Raw genomic sequence first — 17,504 nt, 5'->3', positions numbered from 1 at the left:
TTTCTCAATCTTTTTTCTATTCTCTGTATAATGTCTGGTGAATTGAGAAGGCAAAAGTAACATTAGAAAATAAATATCCTTAACACTGTGTGATTTACATAATGTGAAACAAAACAGGGTTGCAAATACATTTCAATACGAATTCATCAACTGGATACTGTAAGTATATTGGTAAGTATGTTGTGAGATGGTGAAATGCTGAACTGACATGCTGAATGTGTATTTAAACGTTCTTTAGTTTGTATGTTTTTATGTCTACTTTGGTTTAACAAAAAAATTGAATAAAACAAACAGTTTGAATGCATGCACTGTTGTTGTAAAATTATTTTGATACCGTTAATATATTCCGACTGGTAAGTACAGTTTTTGTTTGATTTTGAAGTGATATATGTGTATTTTTACGCTTTTTCGTTTGTACATTTTTATGTCTACTTTGGATGAATAAAAGAAATAAACAGTTTGAATGTACGCTCTTTTGTTGAGTTTTTTATTTGATATGCGACGTAAAAAACGAAATATTGGTAGTTTGAGTTGACAATTTATTTAAAAATGAAAGTAGACCAAAATGAAAATGATGGATGCCAAGCTGTCTAGAAGAATAGTTCGAAATTCTTCTAGAGAGTTCATAGAGTATTAAGCTTTATTTAAGTGAATTTATTTACTATAACTAGAACTGTCCAAAAGGGACAAATACCCCCCGCTGGGTTTTTCAGAGAAAGTACCAAATCACTAATGTTTTCTAGATGTGAGAGGTGTTCACAATTTCCTTAAACATTTACAGTGAAAATTTAATTACTCATTATATATTTTTATACGTCCGTCTTACGACGGGACGTATTATGTTATAGTGTTCATGTTTGTCCGTCCGTTAGCTTTTTCATGTCCGGCTCATAACTTTAATACTATTAGGCCTAGAATTATCAAACTTTGTCAGCTGATACATCTAGGGTAGAAGGTGTGTCGCACATTAAAACCAGGTTGCTCTGACCTTTAATAAAGACGCTATGGCCAGATATGGAAAAATCATAACTAGAAAACCATTAGACTAAGAATCAAAAAACTATGTCTTTTAACTCTTAAATTACACAGTCCCAAAAGATGTCAGAGTATTGCAGTATCTTTATTAAAAAAGTGTTAAATCAAGAAAATACTAGTCTTATTTTTTTTTCGCTATGTTCTTTACAGCAATCTGTAACAACAAAAATTCCACCTCTCCCATGAGTGTAATGATCAGGCACTGGTCAAGGAAAATTTTGATAGCAGAAAATTGCATGTCAAATTAGAGAGAAATTAATGAGTTTAGTGTGAGGAGATAACTGGTAGAGCATCTCTAATCAAGCAGGTGTTATCTACATCTCTTGGGAATTGGGCAAAAGGAATCAGTCTCTTAATTAATTGCTTGTGTTGTATTGAATTGTTCTTGTTGGCTAGTCTTACTTTCAAGATAAATTTGATGTAATTAAAACTAATTTGATATTGTATATAATAATTAAAAGTTATATGATATTGTATAATATAATTTAAACTAATTATTTATTGTACATTTTTTATTTGAATTTTTATATCTTTACAACAAATTGCAGACTGCCTTGTCTTGCTAAGATGTCATTCAAACAATTGAATCTAAACTGTTTATGATAATTTAACAATATTTGATGGGTGTATCATGCTGTGGTGGGGCACTTTATTTAATGAATGAAACTAAGGTGCAGCCTAATAAAACATCAACACTAATAATTACAGTGTTTTTTATTACATTGAAAAAATAGTTTGCAACTATCTGCCATCTTTGTGAGACATGACACTCTGCAAATTGATTGTTGAAAAAAAGAATATCATAATTAATTATAGAAAATCAAATTGATTTTAATACCTTTATATCAAACTCATTTTAAAAATAAAAGGCTGGTTTTAGTAACTATGTATTTTGACAGGCATAAATTACAATTAAGAGACTTAGACAACAGAGATCTTTATTTCTTTCTGCCCAATTCCCTTGAGATATAGATAAGACCTGCTTGATCAGAGATGCCCTAACAGCTTCCCACACTGAACTCATTAATTAATCTTTAACTGGATGCATGTCCACTCATTACTCCCAAGGGACAAATGGATTTACACTATCTGCTGTGTAATGTAAAAACTGTTTTTAATACTTTGTGGGGTTTTTTTAGTTCTAATGAGTAGTTTTAAGCTGTAGTTCACATTTTTGTACAGATGTTCTAGATTCTGTGTCTCAAACCTTAGACATGAACCCGAAATGACTAAGTCAATAAATTAAATTAAAAAAAACACCTGTAAAATGCAGAAAAATTATCAAATAATGTTGAAAATACCAGGTGCACATCTTCATATGGTAAATAATAAGTGTACAAATTTTCATACAAATCTATGCAATAGTCTCTGGGAACAGATCCAGACAAAACCACATAATAAAAATGAAAAAAACACCTGTAAAATGCAAAATAATTATCCAATCATAATGAAAATACCAGGTGCACACCTTCATATGGTGAATAATAAGTGTACAAATTTTCAGACAAATCCTTCCAACAGTTTCCAAGAAATGGTCCGGACAAAATCTCGTCTACAGACAGACGGACAGACGGACAGACAGACGGACATGCTGATTCCAATATACCCCCCCTAAACTTCGTTTGCGGGGGGTATAAAAAGTTGAAACAGTAAGTAAATATTGAGATATGATATGCCAGTTAATTTGTATTTCAAATAAACATTAAAAAAACTGAAAGTACATGTCACATAACATGTACAGGTAACTCTCGAAACCTCGAAGTCCGCGGGACCGAGGAAAAACTTCGAGAAATCAAGAGTTCGAGTTTTCAAGAGTCCGGAATTTTCCGGGTTTGTTGACAGGTTTTAAAATTAGTCTTACCGGATGTAATGATTTTCATGCAGTGCTAACCTTTTACACGTGGTTTTTATAAAACAACGATATATTTTCGTAATTCAGATGAATATTTCATTAAACTGAGTAAAGCAAAAATGTATATCGTCATATCATGTATATTTATTTATTCTTTGTAATACGGACATCATACTACCCATTCGTTACATGAAAACGACATTCTACAGCGTCGTACATAGCATTGACTATTCCAAACATGATCACTGAACGAAGTTCTGTAAGTATTTGTCCAATAATAGTCGTCATATTGACATTGAGGCTGTTTCTGCTTTTTTCATATTTCGTTTAACTTTGACACTGACTCGAAATAAAAATTAAATTAGTGTTTTGTCTTTTAATAAATTACTACTTTTCAATGACACTGCGTCTCTAAATTATCGTAAGACAGTCGATGATAATTATTTTAATAGCATATAGGCAAAATATGATTCATTATAAATCAATTATCACCTTGCAGCATAAGTGTCACCTGAATAAACATCCTGTTCCTCGAGACCCGCGTCTTCTGCCTGGGGCCATTTAAATGTCCAGGTAAAGGTGCTAATTATATAATCTTGTATACACATAGCCACTTCGAGGTATCGAGGGTAAATTCTAATAGAATATGCATAGCGGGACTGCATTTTGACTTCGAGGGATCAAGGGTTTCGAGAGATCAAGAGTTTGAGAAATCAAGAGTAAATTTGCTTAGTTATATAGTGGAAAAATTCGGGACCGGAGACTCACTTCGAGCGATCAAGAACTTCGAGAGATCGAAGTTCGAGTCATCAAGAGTTACCTGTATAATACATGTACATCCAATAAATTACATAAATGTCGTTTCATGTCAGACGTCCGACATTAATTTCGGCCGACTATGGTTATTATAATAGTCGCTTATTATAAAGTTTTGGCCTGACAAATAAACTATGATAATAAACGAATTGTACTGTAACATTTACATGTAAATCTTTAGGGGTCATGTGGGTCCCCATCTTCCTGTTTCACTAGCCCACATTGGTATTTTGGGGCCCACGATTTTCTGTCTACTTAGGAAAAAATTGTTGATTTTTTGTATATTTTCTGAGAATTACACTTTGCTGTCCACAGTCTTTCATTTTCCTGCAGATTTCGACACCTTATGTAAGAAATTTGAGACCTCGCATTTGGAAAATTCACTTTGAGACCTCAAATAGTCAATGTTGACACAGTTCAGGGTCTTAAAAGCATTTTGTAAATAGAAAACGGTGAAAACGAAAGTGCATTTACATGTAATAGTGGAATCTCATCAAGGTCAGGTTCCAATGAAATTCTTACTCCCCATGTGGGGAGTATGTCACTTGCATAATTTGCGAGTGAGTGATTGTTACTTGCAACCCTACAAAATACATGTAGATATTTCTACGGAATTACCATCTTCATCATCATCTTCATCTAGCACCACGACTGAGTCATCGAGATCTTCTCCTTCTTCATCACCTTCCTCTTCCTCCTCCTCACTGAAATGACAATGTGTGGATGAATGTCTTTTGTAAATCAGATCATATGATATAACACATACATGTACAAACAATACCAGCCTAAAATTCAACTTTTAGTCGAACAGAGGTGATTAGAGTTCATATGCCCTTTGCAGTGGTGTTAACCTTTGGTTGCAAATACCTACATGTACTTCACCTCTTTGTATTTGAGCTCTATATACATGTATGACACTTTACTGGAATAAAATCTGACCTTGACCTCATGACTTAACACAGGTATGAATGAAATAAACACCTTCTGTAATTCAATTATAATGGTCAAAATGTACACTGTTTTTTGAGCAAAGAACCAAACACAGAAATACAAATGCACTATGCAGAACAACTTGATCCACTATTTCATTTTTTGGCCAAAAAATTAATTAATCATGAAACTTACAAGTAGAAAATAAGAAATGATTGGCGGTATTTAACACAATTAACATTAAATACAGATCTAGAGTGCATTATACCTGTAAGTTCAATAACGTCGATAAATATATATGAATTATTTCAAATTTTTTTAATAGTAAATCAGAACTACACTGTATACCTCACTCCATTTTCATCCATATCAATTTCTGGTGCTAAATAATACTGTAGGGGATTAGGCCACATGTCATCTTTAATCACCTGTTGTAATCAAAAGAAATCAATCAAAAATATACTTCCAGTTTGCAAGAAAAAAACTTCATTTTATATTTAAGTTTCTAATTAAATTCTAGTTTCTGCTTTTTGATAGACATTGTGTGGCTTTATTTTGATTGAATAGGAATTCCGTTATAAAACTTGCTTTGTAAATAGGAATGAACATCCCTAAATGAGATCTAATTGTACTCTTCAACTTTAAAAATAAACTTCAACTATTTTAAGTAAACTAAGCAATATCTTAAGAATACAATAAGCTTGTAATAGTTCTGTAAGCAGCAACAGCTACAGCCCCATACTTCTGCTATATCATCAGCTGATGGATCATTGACATCACTGAACCAGGTGAAAAAAGTCCGTCCACTCCCACGACGGCGCTTTCGATTAGTCTGTTGTTGTGCCCTCTTTGTAAGATCCATTCCCTCTTTCCAATTAATTTCTGTGGAATTGGACTCAGGATCCCCTATTGTATATAGTACAACTTCAGTTTGAATTGTTTTCAGTGTCAAAAAATAATTAATATACATCTACATATACATTCTACATTGAAATGTCTCTATTCACTATTTCAAACTTAGTCTAAATATTGAAGATTTTTACCTGTGTTAGCCAGGTGAAACTCTTTAGAAATAACCTCATTACTGAAGTAAGGATTACTTGAGAATTTAAAGCTGATTCTGTACCCAGATTTGATATCATCAAACTCCTCCACACTGACCTAGAAAATACATATATCATACAATGAACCATCAGTTTAGAATTCTACTTTTGGTCTTACATGCATATAACTAAGAGTGTGATCTTTGAAATCTTAAAGTCTGCACACAGTCTGTCTGTCTATCAAGTGTTTATCCAAATTGAATGCTGAGGGAACAGTGAGTGAACAGATAGCAAATGGTACATAATGTGAATGTAGACTAGAGCAAGAGATTACATGTCTGCTGCCTGGAAAAGGGGGGAGGAAGGATTCTTGCAATTTTAAGAATCAATAACAAACATGATTTTTGGAACATTTAGCACCACATGAAAGTCAAAACCTCTGACCCTGAAGAGGGAGGTACTGTTTTCCATAACTTACTGTAGTTAAATAATGCAGACATTCTTCTTCCTCCTCGTCAAGGATGGCTGAGATCTGGGGGTGGTTCATGAACTAGTAACAGCTAAGGAACTTTTTTTTTATCAATTATAGAAAAGCTTTTATTATAAGCAACTACACATAATATGTAACTTTAATTACATGTACCCTCAATTTACACAAGAACAGTAAATAGAGAAGAAAAAAATGACTATTTAGGGTAAGTTAGCGCATGAGTTCGTTCTCAACTATAAAAAAAAAATACAGCTTGAATTAGAGGAATAATCTTGAGACAGTGTTATATTAATCAGTCTGGGGCGAGGCTGAAATCTGTCATTCTGAAAAATGATGGGTAATTTTCAGGTTTATTAACCATGGTAATTACGTTTTTTCGTCATTTCAATATGACTAACTATCGTCATATTTTTATTTTCAAATTTATTCATCTACCCCCGTTAAATATAAGCGAGTTTTAAATTTACCACTGAAATAAGAGTACTTACGCAATTTTCATTTAATCCGAGTTACTAATTCCTGCTGACCACATGCTTTAGAACATCCACATAAAAGGGAAAAGTTGTTATTTTATTGGTAAAATGTTTAATTTTGGTAGAATTTGCTACTTTTACACAGCTTTTACTCAATAATAACATATATTACACTGTCTTGCAATATACATATGTGTAGAGAAATGTCTTAACAATAAATTTAAACAATGAAAAATAAGTGCACCCCGTAAAACAAGTGAGATATTCCAGTGCATCTGGACCCTCCATTTTGGTCAAAAAGAAGAAATATCGTTATTTTCATCTTCAGTATCTTTACTATTTTGTGCAAATAATTTGACAACTCTTCCAGTCTTCTTTTTGCTTGTGAATTTGTCACTGTCAACATAACCAGTATTGTAATCAACTACATTTGAGAAATGAAGTTTGTTTACAATGTTTTCTATACTTTTTGGAGGTTGGTGGATGTAACATTTTTTAAAGAGAGGTAACTCATTATTCTAGAAACACTCCAAATTTTGATGACTGTTTTTCTGAATCATCATTTTCTTAAAAATGATGAGTTTTAGTCATAATCAAAAATTAATCTTATGACTAGTATTCATCATTTTCATAATGACGGATTTCAGTCTCACCACTGACTGTTAATAGGGGATAATTGATTTTATTTCAAATTTCCAAGCTAAGGAAATCAGCTCGAATAAATATGGGATAATTTCTAATACAGCAATGTATTCAGATATCATACACAACAAATTGCACAATTAAAGCACAAGTTTTTGTAATCATGCTGAAAGTAAGGGAATCAAAAGTGAAATGGAAGTGGCAGATCTGCCCAGCACCAAAAAGATATACAGACTACTGTGGCACAACAATATCTGAACATAGTGATTATACAGAAAGAACACATATTATATAACTATAAGCTTTTCAAGAATTGTCCTAGGGCCTAACAGAGACTCCTCTAAAGCAACTGTCATGCTTTTCTATTAGGATGTTACCAGACGTTACATCCAAATAGAATAGGGTGTTGTTTGTTTCAGATTATCATACATGGCTTTTTCTGTTTTAAAGATTTACTCCCTAGTATAATAATAATAACACAGGTATTGAACTATAACAATTACATGGATACTCCCTTCCTGAGAATTGCAGTCATTTTCTCTTTCAGAGAGAACACAGTTTGAAAGTGTCTCCTACCATTTTCTTCTACAATAATTTATCTAAAAACTATACATACGGCATTCTTGCCTTAATTTATCTACAAAACCATTGCCTTAACTATTATCTCTTTTCAGCATAAACTGTGTTAAAACATACTACTTAACAACTGGAAAAATTGTTTCACATTCAGTATGCATCTATTGCTCAAAGAGCAACATTCTGATGCAGTTTACCCGTAACACAACACAGGCAAGTGTGCCACATTTGGTTTTGCAGAAAAATTATTGTAGAAGAAAATGGTAGAAGACACACTTCTACTGCGCTTCCTCTGAAAAGGAAAATGACTGCAATTCTCAGGAGGGGGTCGTCATGTAATTTGGCGTTAGATACCTTGTGGTGCTATTATAATAGAGGGTAACCTTTTATTACAGAAACAAGTGCCTGTAATGGCTGACCATGTTGACATTTGATACATAATAAAGGATACAGCAGTAATCCAAAAGTTGGAAATGTTCTTGATCATTTCATTGCGCTTTTCATAATGTGGTTTCCTCAGTTTGTTGTACTTCTGTTCTACTTTCAGGATTTCTTCACTAGCTTGTTCGTTCAATGCATCAATTTCATTCTGACAAGCATCTATGTCTTCTAAAACCTTTTGTGTTGCAGGATCAAAATCTTGACTTTGATCACCTTCAAACGATGAGTCAGTTTTGGACAATTTGGCCCGCTTTGCAGGTGAAGCTTCTTCTGCAGACATAACTCGCGAGTATTTTTCCTGCAATGTAAAAATCAGAACTCTTTCAACTTTGTTTTTCACAAATTGCGGGAAGATGCACGCTTACTTTCCGAGTTCCCGATACTTCTTTGTGAAATCTATTTTGATTGGTGGATAAAAGGTACCGGAAATGTAAAATCTCAAAAAGATCCAATCAAAATATATAAAACAAAATCATGTTCGGTCTCTCTGTTTACATCCGGGAAACTAACTTGTCAAACAAAATGGCCGACGAAGAAACGACAGACCGCGAAGATGCAAGTAGTTCATCTGGAAATAATATCTTTGAAATTCTGCAAAAGCAGTCGAAAGTTGATGCTTCTATGCCACAGGTATGTGTTAAACTTGAAGACATAGCTGACATAAACGGAAAAGGAAAGAAAGACCAATTTCTATTTCGTAACCTACCAGGACTGCATGCTGCACACGCTGTCGATACGATGTATGTTTCATCAGACAGCAAACATGATTCTAATATGAGTGAAGATTCGTGTTCGTACTCTGAAACAAAACGACCGCACTTAATAGTGTCACAACAAGGAGGTCAGATTCCTGATCCATGCATCAGTCCCGATACTGGTAAAAGAAAACGCATACAACACGATTACAGACGTCTGTCAAATTCTGGATATCTAGATGATTATATTTGTCGTGAAGGAAGATTTTCATCAACAAGTGATTCGGATATTGGAATTTCTCCATCACCTCCTAAAATTAAAGTAAAACCAGTCACAAATGGGACATCAACTGGATCAGGAAAAGGTGAAGTATTAAACTATTATACCAAGTATATTATGAACGTGGTATTTAGATAGAAATATCCATTTGTGTCTCGGGACAACCTCTCACCACAGTTAAAATATTTATCAACGGAGTCTCCATTGATAAATAAAGAGCAGTAAAACTGTTGATGTTGCCTATCGGATTATATATAGCAAAACTTTTTGACTGAACATTATTTATACGGGTATACATGTACAAGAAAGACAAATGAAATCTAATTAATGTTATATACAGTCATTTGTTATGGATGGTGGTTAACTTTATTTTCACCAGATTTTGATTTTTAAAAAATAAGGTTTTAACACCCTTATATTCTAAACGATTTTTAAAGATCGGCTTCACTTTACACACTAGGCCAAAGCTAGACAGAATGTTCTATCGGTAAAATGATATTTTCCTATGGACCTGGTTTAACGATAGTATTCGTTCCGTGTGTTTGCAATGTAGCAGAATAAACATGGGTTATAACTCCAACTTAATTCATTTACTACAAACAATTCAGAGAGTTCCAAATGTCAACATGGCACATAAATGTGAAGTGATAAAAAAATTTGAGAAAATGAGTTGAAATTTCGTCTCTTTATGGATCATTTTTTAGGATAAAAGGCATATACAAGCTCAATAAGTTTTGTTATGATTATTTTCAATTGGTACTTATTTTCAGTGCAACTCCTTTTGTGTTCTTCAAAATCATTTTGGAGCGGATCTGCTCCGATTTGCTACATTGCAACTATATGGGACGTATTCTATCTGTGGTGAGGGCTTGTCCCTAGAAACCGTTAGATTATTCTAACCAGGCTGAAGACAGAGATATAAGAGACATGGCCTTATTTACTATGTTTATTTCCCGTATTAATTTTAATGACCTGACGCATGAAAATTGCAAGCATAAGCAGGGATTGTGATAAAAAAGGACAATATTGATACAGATGTCACAGTGCTTCATTGCAGGTGCATATCAAAATTTAATTTTCCTATTTATTTTTCTAGTTTCCTCTCCAGTTAAGAAAGAGATCCCTTTGAACTATGGAGGACAAGATATTAAGGACAGTCCAGTCAAAATAGAACCACCTGTAGAGAGTTCAGAAAAGAAGCACCACCACTCTCACCCTAAACACCACAAGCACCACAAGCATAAGCACCACAGTGAAAAAAGACACCACTCAGATCTGTTCAACCAGTATAGGGACCAAGGGTCATCCCCTGGGAAAAGCCTCTCAAGTGAAATTACAGAATCTCCACAGAAGACCTATGTACTTAGTCGTGATGATGTCACAAATACGATTAGGATATCATCAAGCAAGAAACGGATCGTTAATAATTGTGGGGTGCAGGTGAATCTTAAGAGGAGAACTGAAAACAAGTATGTGCAGGTGAATTTGTCAAGAAGGCATGAATCAGCTGGGGTTCAGACTACAGAGAAAGTTAGTGTGAATGGACATAGTATTAAGTCTACTGCAATCACTGGTCCTAGAGTTTCAAGGGGAGTCCAGACTCAAGCATCACAAAGTCTGGAAACAAAAACACTAAAATCAGCTGAAACTTGTCCAAGAGTATTAGAGGTAAGAGATGAGCATAAAAAGACTGAAACTTCAACAGATTCCAAAGTTGTCAAAGTCCATTCAAGCAAGGCTTCAGAAGTCAAAGGAGAGCACAGAAAGACTGAAAAAGTAACTGATTCTAAATTTGTCCCACGTAGCAAGGATTTATCAGTTATCAAAGACAGCCCTCTTGTGAAATCAAAATATAAGAACCTTATGCATTTGGAGCAGTATCCAAATGGTGGTGCATTAGTTCTCCATGTGTATCAGAGTGAAATATCCAAACTGTCACCTGAGCAGATGGAGGAGTTTGTGAGGGATTTCTTTGACTTGGTTTATGGTGAGTCCACAGAAGGAGTGTCTCACTGCGTCATGGGCATCGTTCATGATGCTTTAGCTAACATGCCAGATTTCATTGATTACTTTGCAGAAAATCACCCAGAAATCACTGTCAAAGCAGGAGTTCTTGGAAAATCAGATATTGAGACCATGACCATGTCAAAATATCAGGAGCAAATGATTAAGTCCTACATGAATGGGACTTTCCGATGTGGCCCACTCTTACAGATCAGTTTAGTGGGGACAGTGCATGAGGAGGTGGGAGGGTACTTCCCAGCATTTTTAGACATGCTGGAATCTGACCCCTTTCTGAAGGTTGTCATGCCCTGGGGGGTTAGATCTGTGGTCCCAGACATGCCCAGGAATCGCAGTAATGATGGTCCCATTCTGTGGGCTAGGCCAGGAGAACAAATGGTACCCACTGCTGATATGCCAAAGTCACCATTTAAAAGGAAAAGGTGAGAAATTAATTTTTTTTAAGCATAGTTAGAAGTGAATAATTGTGGATTAGGCCAAATAAAAAAATATGTGTGGTTCCGGTTACCCGACCGTCCCTATTTTATACCCCCGACCCTAAACTTTTTTTTGGCAATTTTCATATTTTTTCCAGAATTTTCCCCAATTTCCATCAATGGCTCCAGTTTAAGTTTTAGTTTCAGCAATGACAGCCCCCTTGCACAACATAGTGCAAGTGTTTATTAGTGTTAAATCCAAAGCAAGCTAGCATGTAGGTGTCCCCTACCAATAATGACTAGTATATTATCACTACACATCTAAATGTCATTTGCAAAGTAGTGATAAGTATTATTTAGAAAAATTAAGAAAATCATTTTGTAAAAAAAAAAAAAAAAATAAAAAAAAAAAAACCCTACCTACCTTCCCTAATTTTTTTGGAGGTGTAACCGGAACCACACATATTTTTTTGTTTGGCCTTAGTATATCAAGGTATTGATAAGAAAGTCAAAGTAATACATGTAATTTACATATAGCATAATTTGTGGATATGGCTAAGTAAGTTCATAATTTGTTCTTTTCCAATATGTCAAATAATTTTTTATGTTTCTTGAAATGGTCAACATTTCTCTTAAATTCTGGATTTGGAGTGATGTAGAGTTGCCTAAGAGTAAAGACTGTAGTTACAGTTTCATTATGCAATATAATGTCACAATGGAACTTCAAAGATGTGGGAAATTTTAAAGGGGAAAAAAGTGCTCTTTTCATTGAATTCATAGCCAGTAATGTGCTAATTTCCCCAAAATACAGCCACATTTTCCTATTTAAATTTTAAATGTTCCTTTAATGTAAATATAAATTTAAAGATATGTTCATTATGTATTGAGAGAAAAATTACAAAATGGCAGTGACCTTGTAAGATTTAAACTGATTTAGAGAAAAATATGACCTTAATTGATTATTTTCCTACTTCACTAGATAACAGTGGAGGTATTGAATATAAAGTCTTACTTTAAAGGGATACAACTTGTGAGAGTCAGGACACTGAATTAATAAAACAATCTACCATTTTAAAAAAATAAAAAAAACTGTGGAATTTTCAATACTGAATAGACAAGTTCTTTCGCTCATGAAGTGTTTTAAATGTATAATCATAGCTCAGCCTCTTTATAAATCTTTTTTTTTTGTATAGAAAATTAAAATTAAAATTATCCATTGCATTATAGGGGACTTAATGAGTTAAAGAATCTCTCCTACCTCCCTCGAGCCTCTGAACCTCGGGAAAACCTGGTGGAGGATCGAACCAGGTGCCATGCCGACCATGTAGGACATGGATTTGACCGAATGACCACCGCAGCCGTAGGAATGCTGAAGGCAGTCAAAACCAAAGAGGAAGGGTTAGTTCATTAAATACATGTATTAGATTTAAAAGAAAACTATAAGCCAGTCAGTGTAAATTAAGTTGCTGGTGATGTAGGTAGTCGACAAGATTTCTGATGAAAGTTGAAGCTGGTTTGCCTGTAGTTACTTGTCAAGGAGTGCACTGGTAACTGGACGTAATCTTTTTTCTTTTAAATAGGGTGAAAAATTAACAATTTAACTTAACATACTTCCATATGGTGTAGTGGACTAATTATCTATAAAATTATCTATACTTGGCACATTTTAGACATTCTGAGTGAGAGCTGTTACTTGTTGGTAATAATTGACAGTGTTCAAAAGTTGCTCTTTCTTTCCTTTCAGCAGCTGTGACTCGCGGGTTGTTAAGGATGTCATCTGCTTTCATTCAGGAGATTTTGTACAGCTTGTGGACAAATTACAGCTTGATCTTCATGAACCACCTGTGTCACAGGTAAGTAATGCAGAATAATTGGTGGTGATGAATTACACTATGATTTATTATACTAAATCATGCAGAATAAAGTGAGAGTATCTTAGATGTCAACATCCTGAATCAATGAAATGATTTTCAGTGAATGAATGCATGTTGAAGAAAAATCCATAGATGTTTATGTACCTTTGTACCATTGAACTGAAATCTTACAGACATCTAAATAATTTAGCAATAGATGTGTGCAAAAACTATGTTTAAAAATGGAAATTTGGAGGGGGGGGGGGGGGGCTGGGTGGGAAATCACTTTAACAATCACTTTAAATAAAAAATTTCAGGGAGGATTAGGAAATCACTTACTGTAAAAGTGAAAACTTTGACGATGTAGAAACGGTGATGAAATTGATGAATGTCTGAACATCCTCAAAGTTTCCAATTGTCATCTTTCTAATTCCTGTTAAAGAGGACTGTAAAATGCTTGTAGATCATCAACGTTTCCACTTGCCATTTTTCTAATATACCGAAATCGTCAAACTTTCAACCCATCAATATAACCACTTTTACAGTGCCTGCATAATGTTTTTCAGTGTGTGGCCTGGGTTGAGGATGCTAAATTAAACCAGCTACGCAGGGATGGAGTACGCTATGCAAGGATCCAACTGAGAGACAATGACATTTACTTCATTCCCCGTAATGTGGTGCATCAGTTTAAGACAGTGTCAGCTGTGACCAGCATTGCCTGGCATTGTCGTCTGAGTCATTACTATCCAGATCTACCAAAAGAGGAGGAGACTTCAGAAGAAACAATTATCCAACCAACAGAATCAGAGAACAAGCCCAAGAGTGTCCCATTAGATACAGTACACTCGCAGAAGACTCATTCTACAAACATTACTGAAAAGAAGGAGAGGACACATTCATCACATAATCTGGAGAAGAAAGAAAAGACGGGAAATCATGTGACTCCTGTGAAAAAAGACAAGGGGCATTCTTCTGGGACTTCAGATAGGAGAGACAAAGTTCCCTCAAGTGGCACTCCTAAGAAGAAGGAGTTACACAAGCATCAGAGTACAGGAGAGAGGAGTTCCGAAAAATCTCATAAACACAGCAGTTCAACAGAAAGTCCAGAGAAATCCTACAAACATCACTCAAGTTCATCCAGTCACTCTGAGAAGTCCTTAAAGAGATCCCATGAAGGAGTGTCGGACAAAGATGGTGAGCTTAAAAAGAAGCATGTTAAAGACACTCTTCCTGAAAAGGCACTGAAGCATTCAAGTCTCTCAGAAAAACTTCATAAACATTCAGTTTCCAAGTCTAGTCCCTCAAAAAGTCACCATCATAGAGAAAATTCCAAAGAAAAATCGTCCAAGCATCACTCAGATTCACCAAAACGTGATTACAGTGACAAGTCCAGAAAGCATCATTCTAGCTCCTCAGGAAAAGAAAGTAGGGACAAAACACCTGTGAAAAGACCCAGTTCTTCTGTGGATGGTTCCGGAGATTCCACACCTGTGAAAATGTCCAAAACAGAATGGCAGCAAAGTAGGGAGAAGACTCCAACAAAATTCCCAATTTCTTATTCGAGTTCTGGAGGTGGAAAGGAAGGAATTCATCATCAGCCAACACCAGAAAAACACAGTCACAGTCATACCTCAAGTCAGTCTGAGAAAGCTCACCCCATACAGACATTAATCACTGGGCAAGACAATGTTGTTACCAAAAAAAGTGTGAGTGAGAATACATTTACTTTAACAAAGGAACCTCAAGGCACAGAATATAAGGCGAGAGGTGAATCTGTTTTAATCTCACATTTTGAAAGAATAAACCACGATGTTCAGTCTCCAAGCAGGATATCAGAGGATGAGAAAAGTAATACAGCGTATATGAAAAAAAATGAGAATTCCCTTCATCAGGAAGAGAGTAATGTTTCACACAGTGAAAAGACTGATGCTACAGAAAAACAAGGAGACAGAAATGTATCAGATGAGCATGTGCCTGATGAACAGAAGCCTACAGTGAATACAACCAATTCTGATTCCTATCCAGCTGTGACTGATGTAAATACTTTGTTTGAAAAAGAGTTCAAAGACTCCCCTGTTACGTCCACGTTAGTGGATCTTCAGAATAATGACAATGTGGAGATTTCTTTATCAAACGAGTTGGTGGAAAATCCACATATTGTGGAAAGCAGTGGAGAAGTAGTGTAGGCCTTCACTCTGTAAAAGGAGACAGAAGATTAGGGTTGTACACGGATATACATGTATTATAATTATAACCTTTCTGTGTGTTCTTACTGTGTAAAGCTTTTTTTCTAGTTTTTGACTAGTTTTTGAAAAATATTGCATTTTCTGATAAGAATAATTGTTATGTTTGAGTTAGAGGTGAACCCATCTCATCATTCATTCTCACTGTACAAATTTAAACAAGCAGTTTATTAGTATTAGCCAAGACTGCAATTATCTAACGTAGTTTAGTTAATATAAACATTGTGCAAGATGAGAGTGATTGTTTATAGCTGCCGTCTTACATGTAATGATCCTGTATTTTTGTGTTTAATGCATACTAAAATATGGCCATTACAGAATTTTAATAAGAAGGCTGATAATGAAATATAAAATCCAGTCATTTACATTTTGATTTTTTACAGTTTAAAATTGCAAGACATTTCAACTTTCTCTTCACTTGCTTTCTACAGTTGTACATAGCCATGCTAGAGCATAAAATTGTGAAAAAACTGCTTTAATTAACATTTTATTTATTTTTAAAATTTGAAATTGCAAGTAATAATGATTTTTTTTTTTTACACAAAGGCAGCTACCTTCTTGTAGGGGATCATTTTACCTGCAAGACTTCTACATTGAAAGATAAATGTTTGTAATCATGTTCAATATTTTAAGTTGAGATCTCTTTACAATTGAAATAGACTTGGATAAATGCAATTTTATAGATAATTTTAATTCAACTTGTGTGTCACAAATTTGTTATACTGTGTATATTATAACTCTCAAGATGTGTGTGTATTCAACATGTTCAAGCAGTCAAATGAAGTGGTGCATCTCACAGAAAGCCGTAAGTAAAGTCAATCAGTTTCTGTTCGAAAAGTGACCACCAGGTACATAGTAACAATGACACAACAGTGTTGTACATCTAGATTATACATACACAAATTTATGATGTCATTTCAGTATAAATGATGGATTGTGAAGATCTCTTTATATGTAATTTGTTTACTAAAAGAATGTCATTAATATCACATGTGTTTAATTTTAAAAAAAATGGCTTTTTACAATCCTCAAGGAAAGCACCAGGATTAATGTGCATAAAAATCAACTTAGATTTGGAAACATTATTTTCTTTGCGCTGTTCTATTTTTCTGTATATAAGTAGTATATAGGTAATTGTCTCAAATATTTTGTTTTTCCTTTAAGATCATGAAGTGCTACTTTCAATAATATTTGAAAATGTCTGATACATGTTAATAAACAACATTTACAACTCATTTTGTCAATATTATTTTAGTTATTAAATTAAAGTGTATTAAAGAGTCCCAAGATTTTGTGTCAAGATGCAAAAAAAAAAATGTCCTCAAAGCAGAACGAAATGCAAGCTTGATCTATAACACATCATAATAAAAATCAAGTTTATTATTTGTTAGAAACCAAATGTTTGTGTAAAACTGATGCCTCCTTATAGCAGGTCTTGGCCAAGGTTAAGGTCTTTCAAAATAGGTCAAACTCCAATATCATGCAAGGTCAGGAGAAAAATTTTGGTACCCCAAAAAAGGTCTTGTCACTGAATTTACAAGCCCTTGCACCAAGCGTTCAAAAAATACGACCAATTTGGAAGTGTTGAAACTACAATAAAATTAAACTTTCTTGTGCTTTTTAAGTTCTGACACTGTACTAAGTTCTGTTGAAATACAAATCATTCCGAGATCTACTAAGCAAGCGCATATGGTAAT

The 17,504-nt window shown here is 34.3% G+C and overlaps 2 protein-coding genes across 4 annotated transcripts in view; one reads left to right on the top strand and one right to left on the bottom strand.

Moving 5' to 3' along the window:
* Positions 1 to 8,684, bottom strand: part of LOC133187436 (protein SET-like) — a 13,734-nt gene extending 5,050 nt beyond the window's left edge. Inside the window, exons 1-6 of one of the 2 annotated variants that reach the window (XM_061322806.1) lie at positions 8,309 to 8,684; positions 6,155 to 6,226; positions 5,677 to 5,794; positions 5,376 to 5,539; positions 4,975 to 5,061; positions 4,322 to 4,403 (exon numbers count right to left, since the gene is read on the bottom strand). In XM_061322806.1, coding sequence (XP_061178790.1) covers positions 4,322 to 4,403; positions 4,975 to 5,061; positions 5,376 to 5,539; positions 5,677 to 5,794; positions 6,155 to 6,226; positions 8,309 to 8,578 — 793 coding nt within the window. In that variant the 5' untranslated portion in view covers positions 8,579 to 8,684. Of the gene's footprint in view, positions 1 to 4,321; positions 4,408 to 4,974; positions 5,062 to 5,375; positions 5,540 to 5,676; positions 5,795 to 6,154; positions 6,227 to 8,308 lie in introns of both variants that reach the window. The other variant, XM_061322807.1, reaches the window with a different exon arrangement.
* An 88-nt stretch (positions 8,685 to 8,772) lies between these two features.
* On the top strand, positions 8,773 to 17,042 carry LOC133187435 (uncharacterized). Of its 2 annotated transcripts, none has more exons than XM_061322804.1 (5): positions 8,773 to 9,358; positions 10,370 to 11,717; positions 12,939 to 13,109; positions 13,459 to 13,564; positions 14,131 to 17,042. In XM_061322804.1, exons 1-5 carry the CDS (start codon positions 8,773 to 8,775, stop codon positions 15,748 to 15,750), a joined length of 3,831 nt encoding a protein of 1,276 aa, XP_061178788.1. In that variant the 3' UTR covers positions 15,751 to 17,042. The 2 variants fall into 2 exon arrangements, with proteins under 2 accessions (XP_061178788.1, XP_061178787.1); XM_061322803.1 differs by having other exon boundaries at positions 13,456 to 13,564.
* The last annotated feature ends 462 nt before the right edge of the window (positions 17,043 to 17,504 follow it).

This window comes from Saccostrea echinata, unplaced genomic scaffold (assembly GCF_033153115.1).
Source record: "Saccostrea echinata isolate AGI-Se365-2 ecotype Australia unplaced genomic scaffold, CSIRO_AGI_Sech_v1 ptg000015l, whole genome shotgun sequence".
In the NCBI taxonomy this organism is placed as follows: Eukaryota; Metazoa; Mollusca; class Bivalvia; order Ostreida; family Ostreidae; genus Saccostrea; species Saccostrea echinata.
Note: the sequence above shows the minus strand (reverse complement) of the source record. Positions and strands in the feature narration are given on the sequence as shown.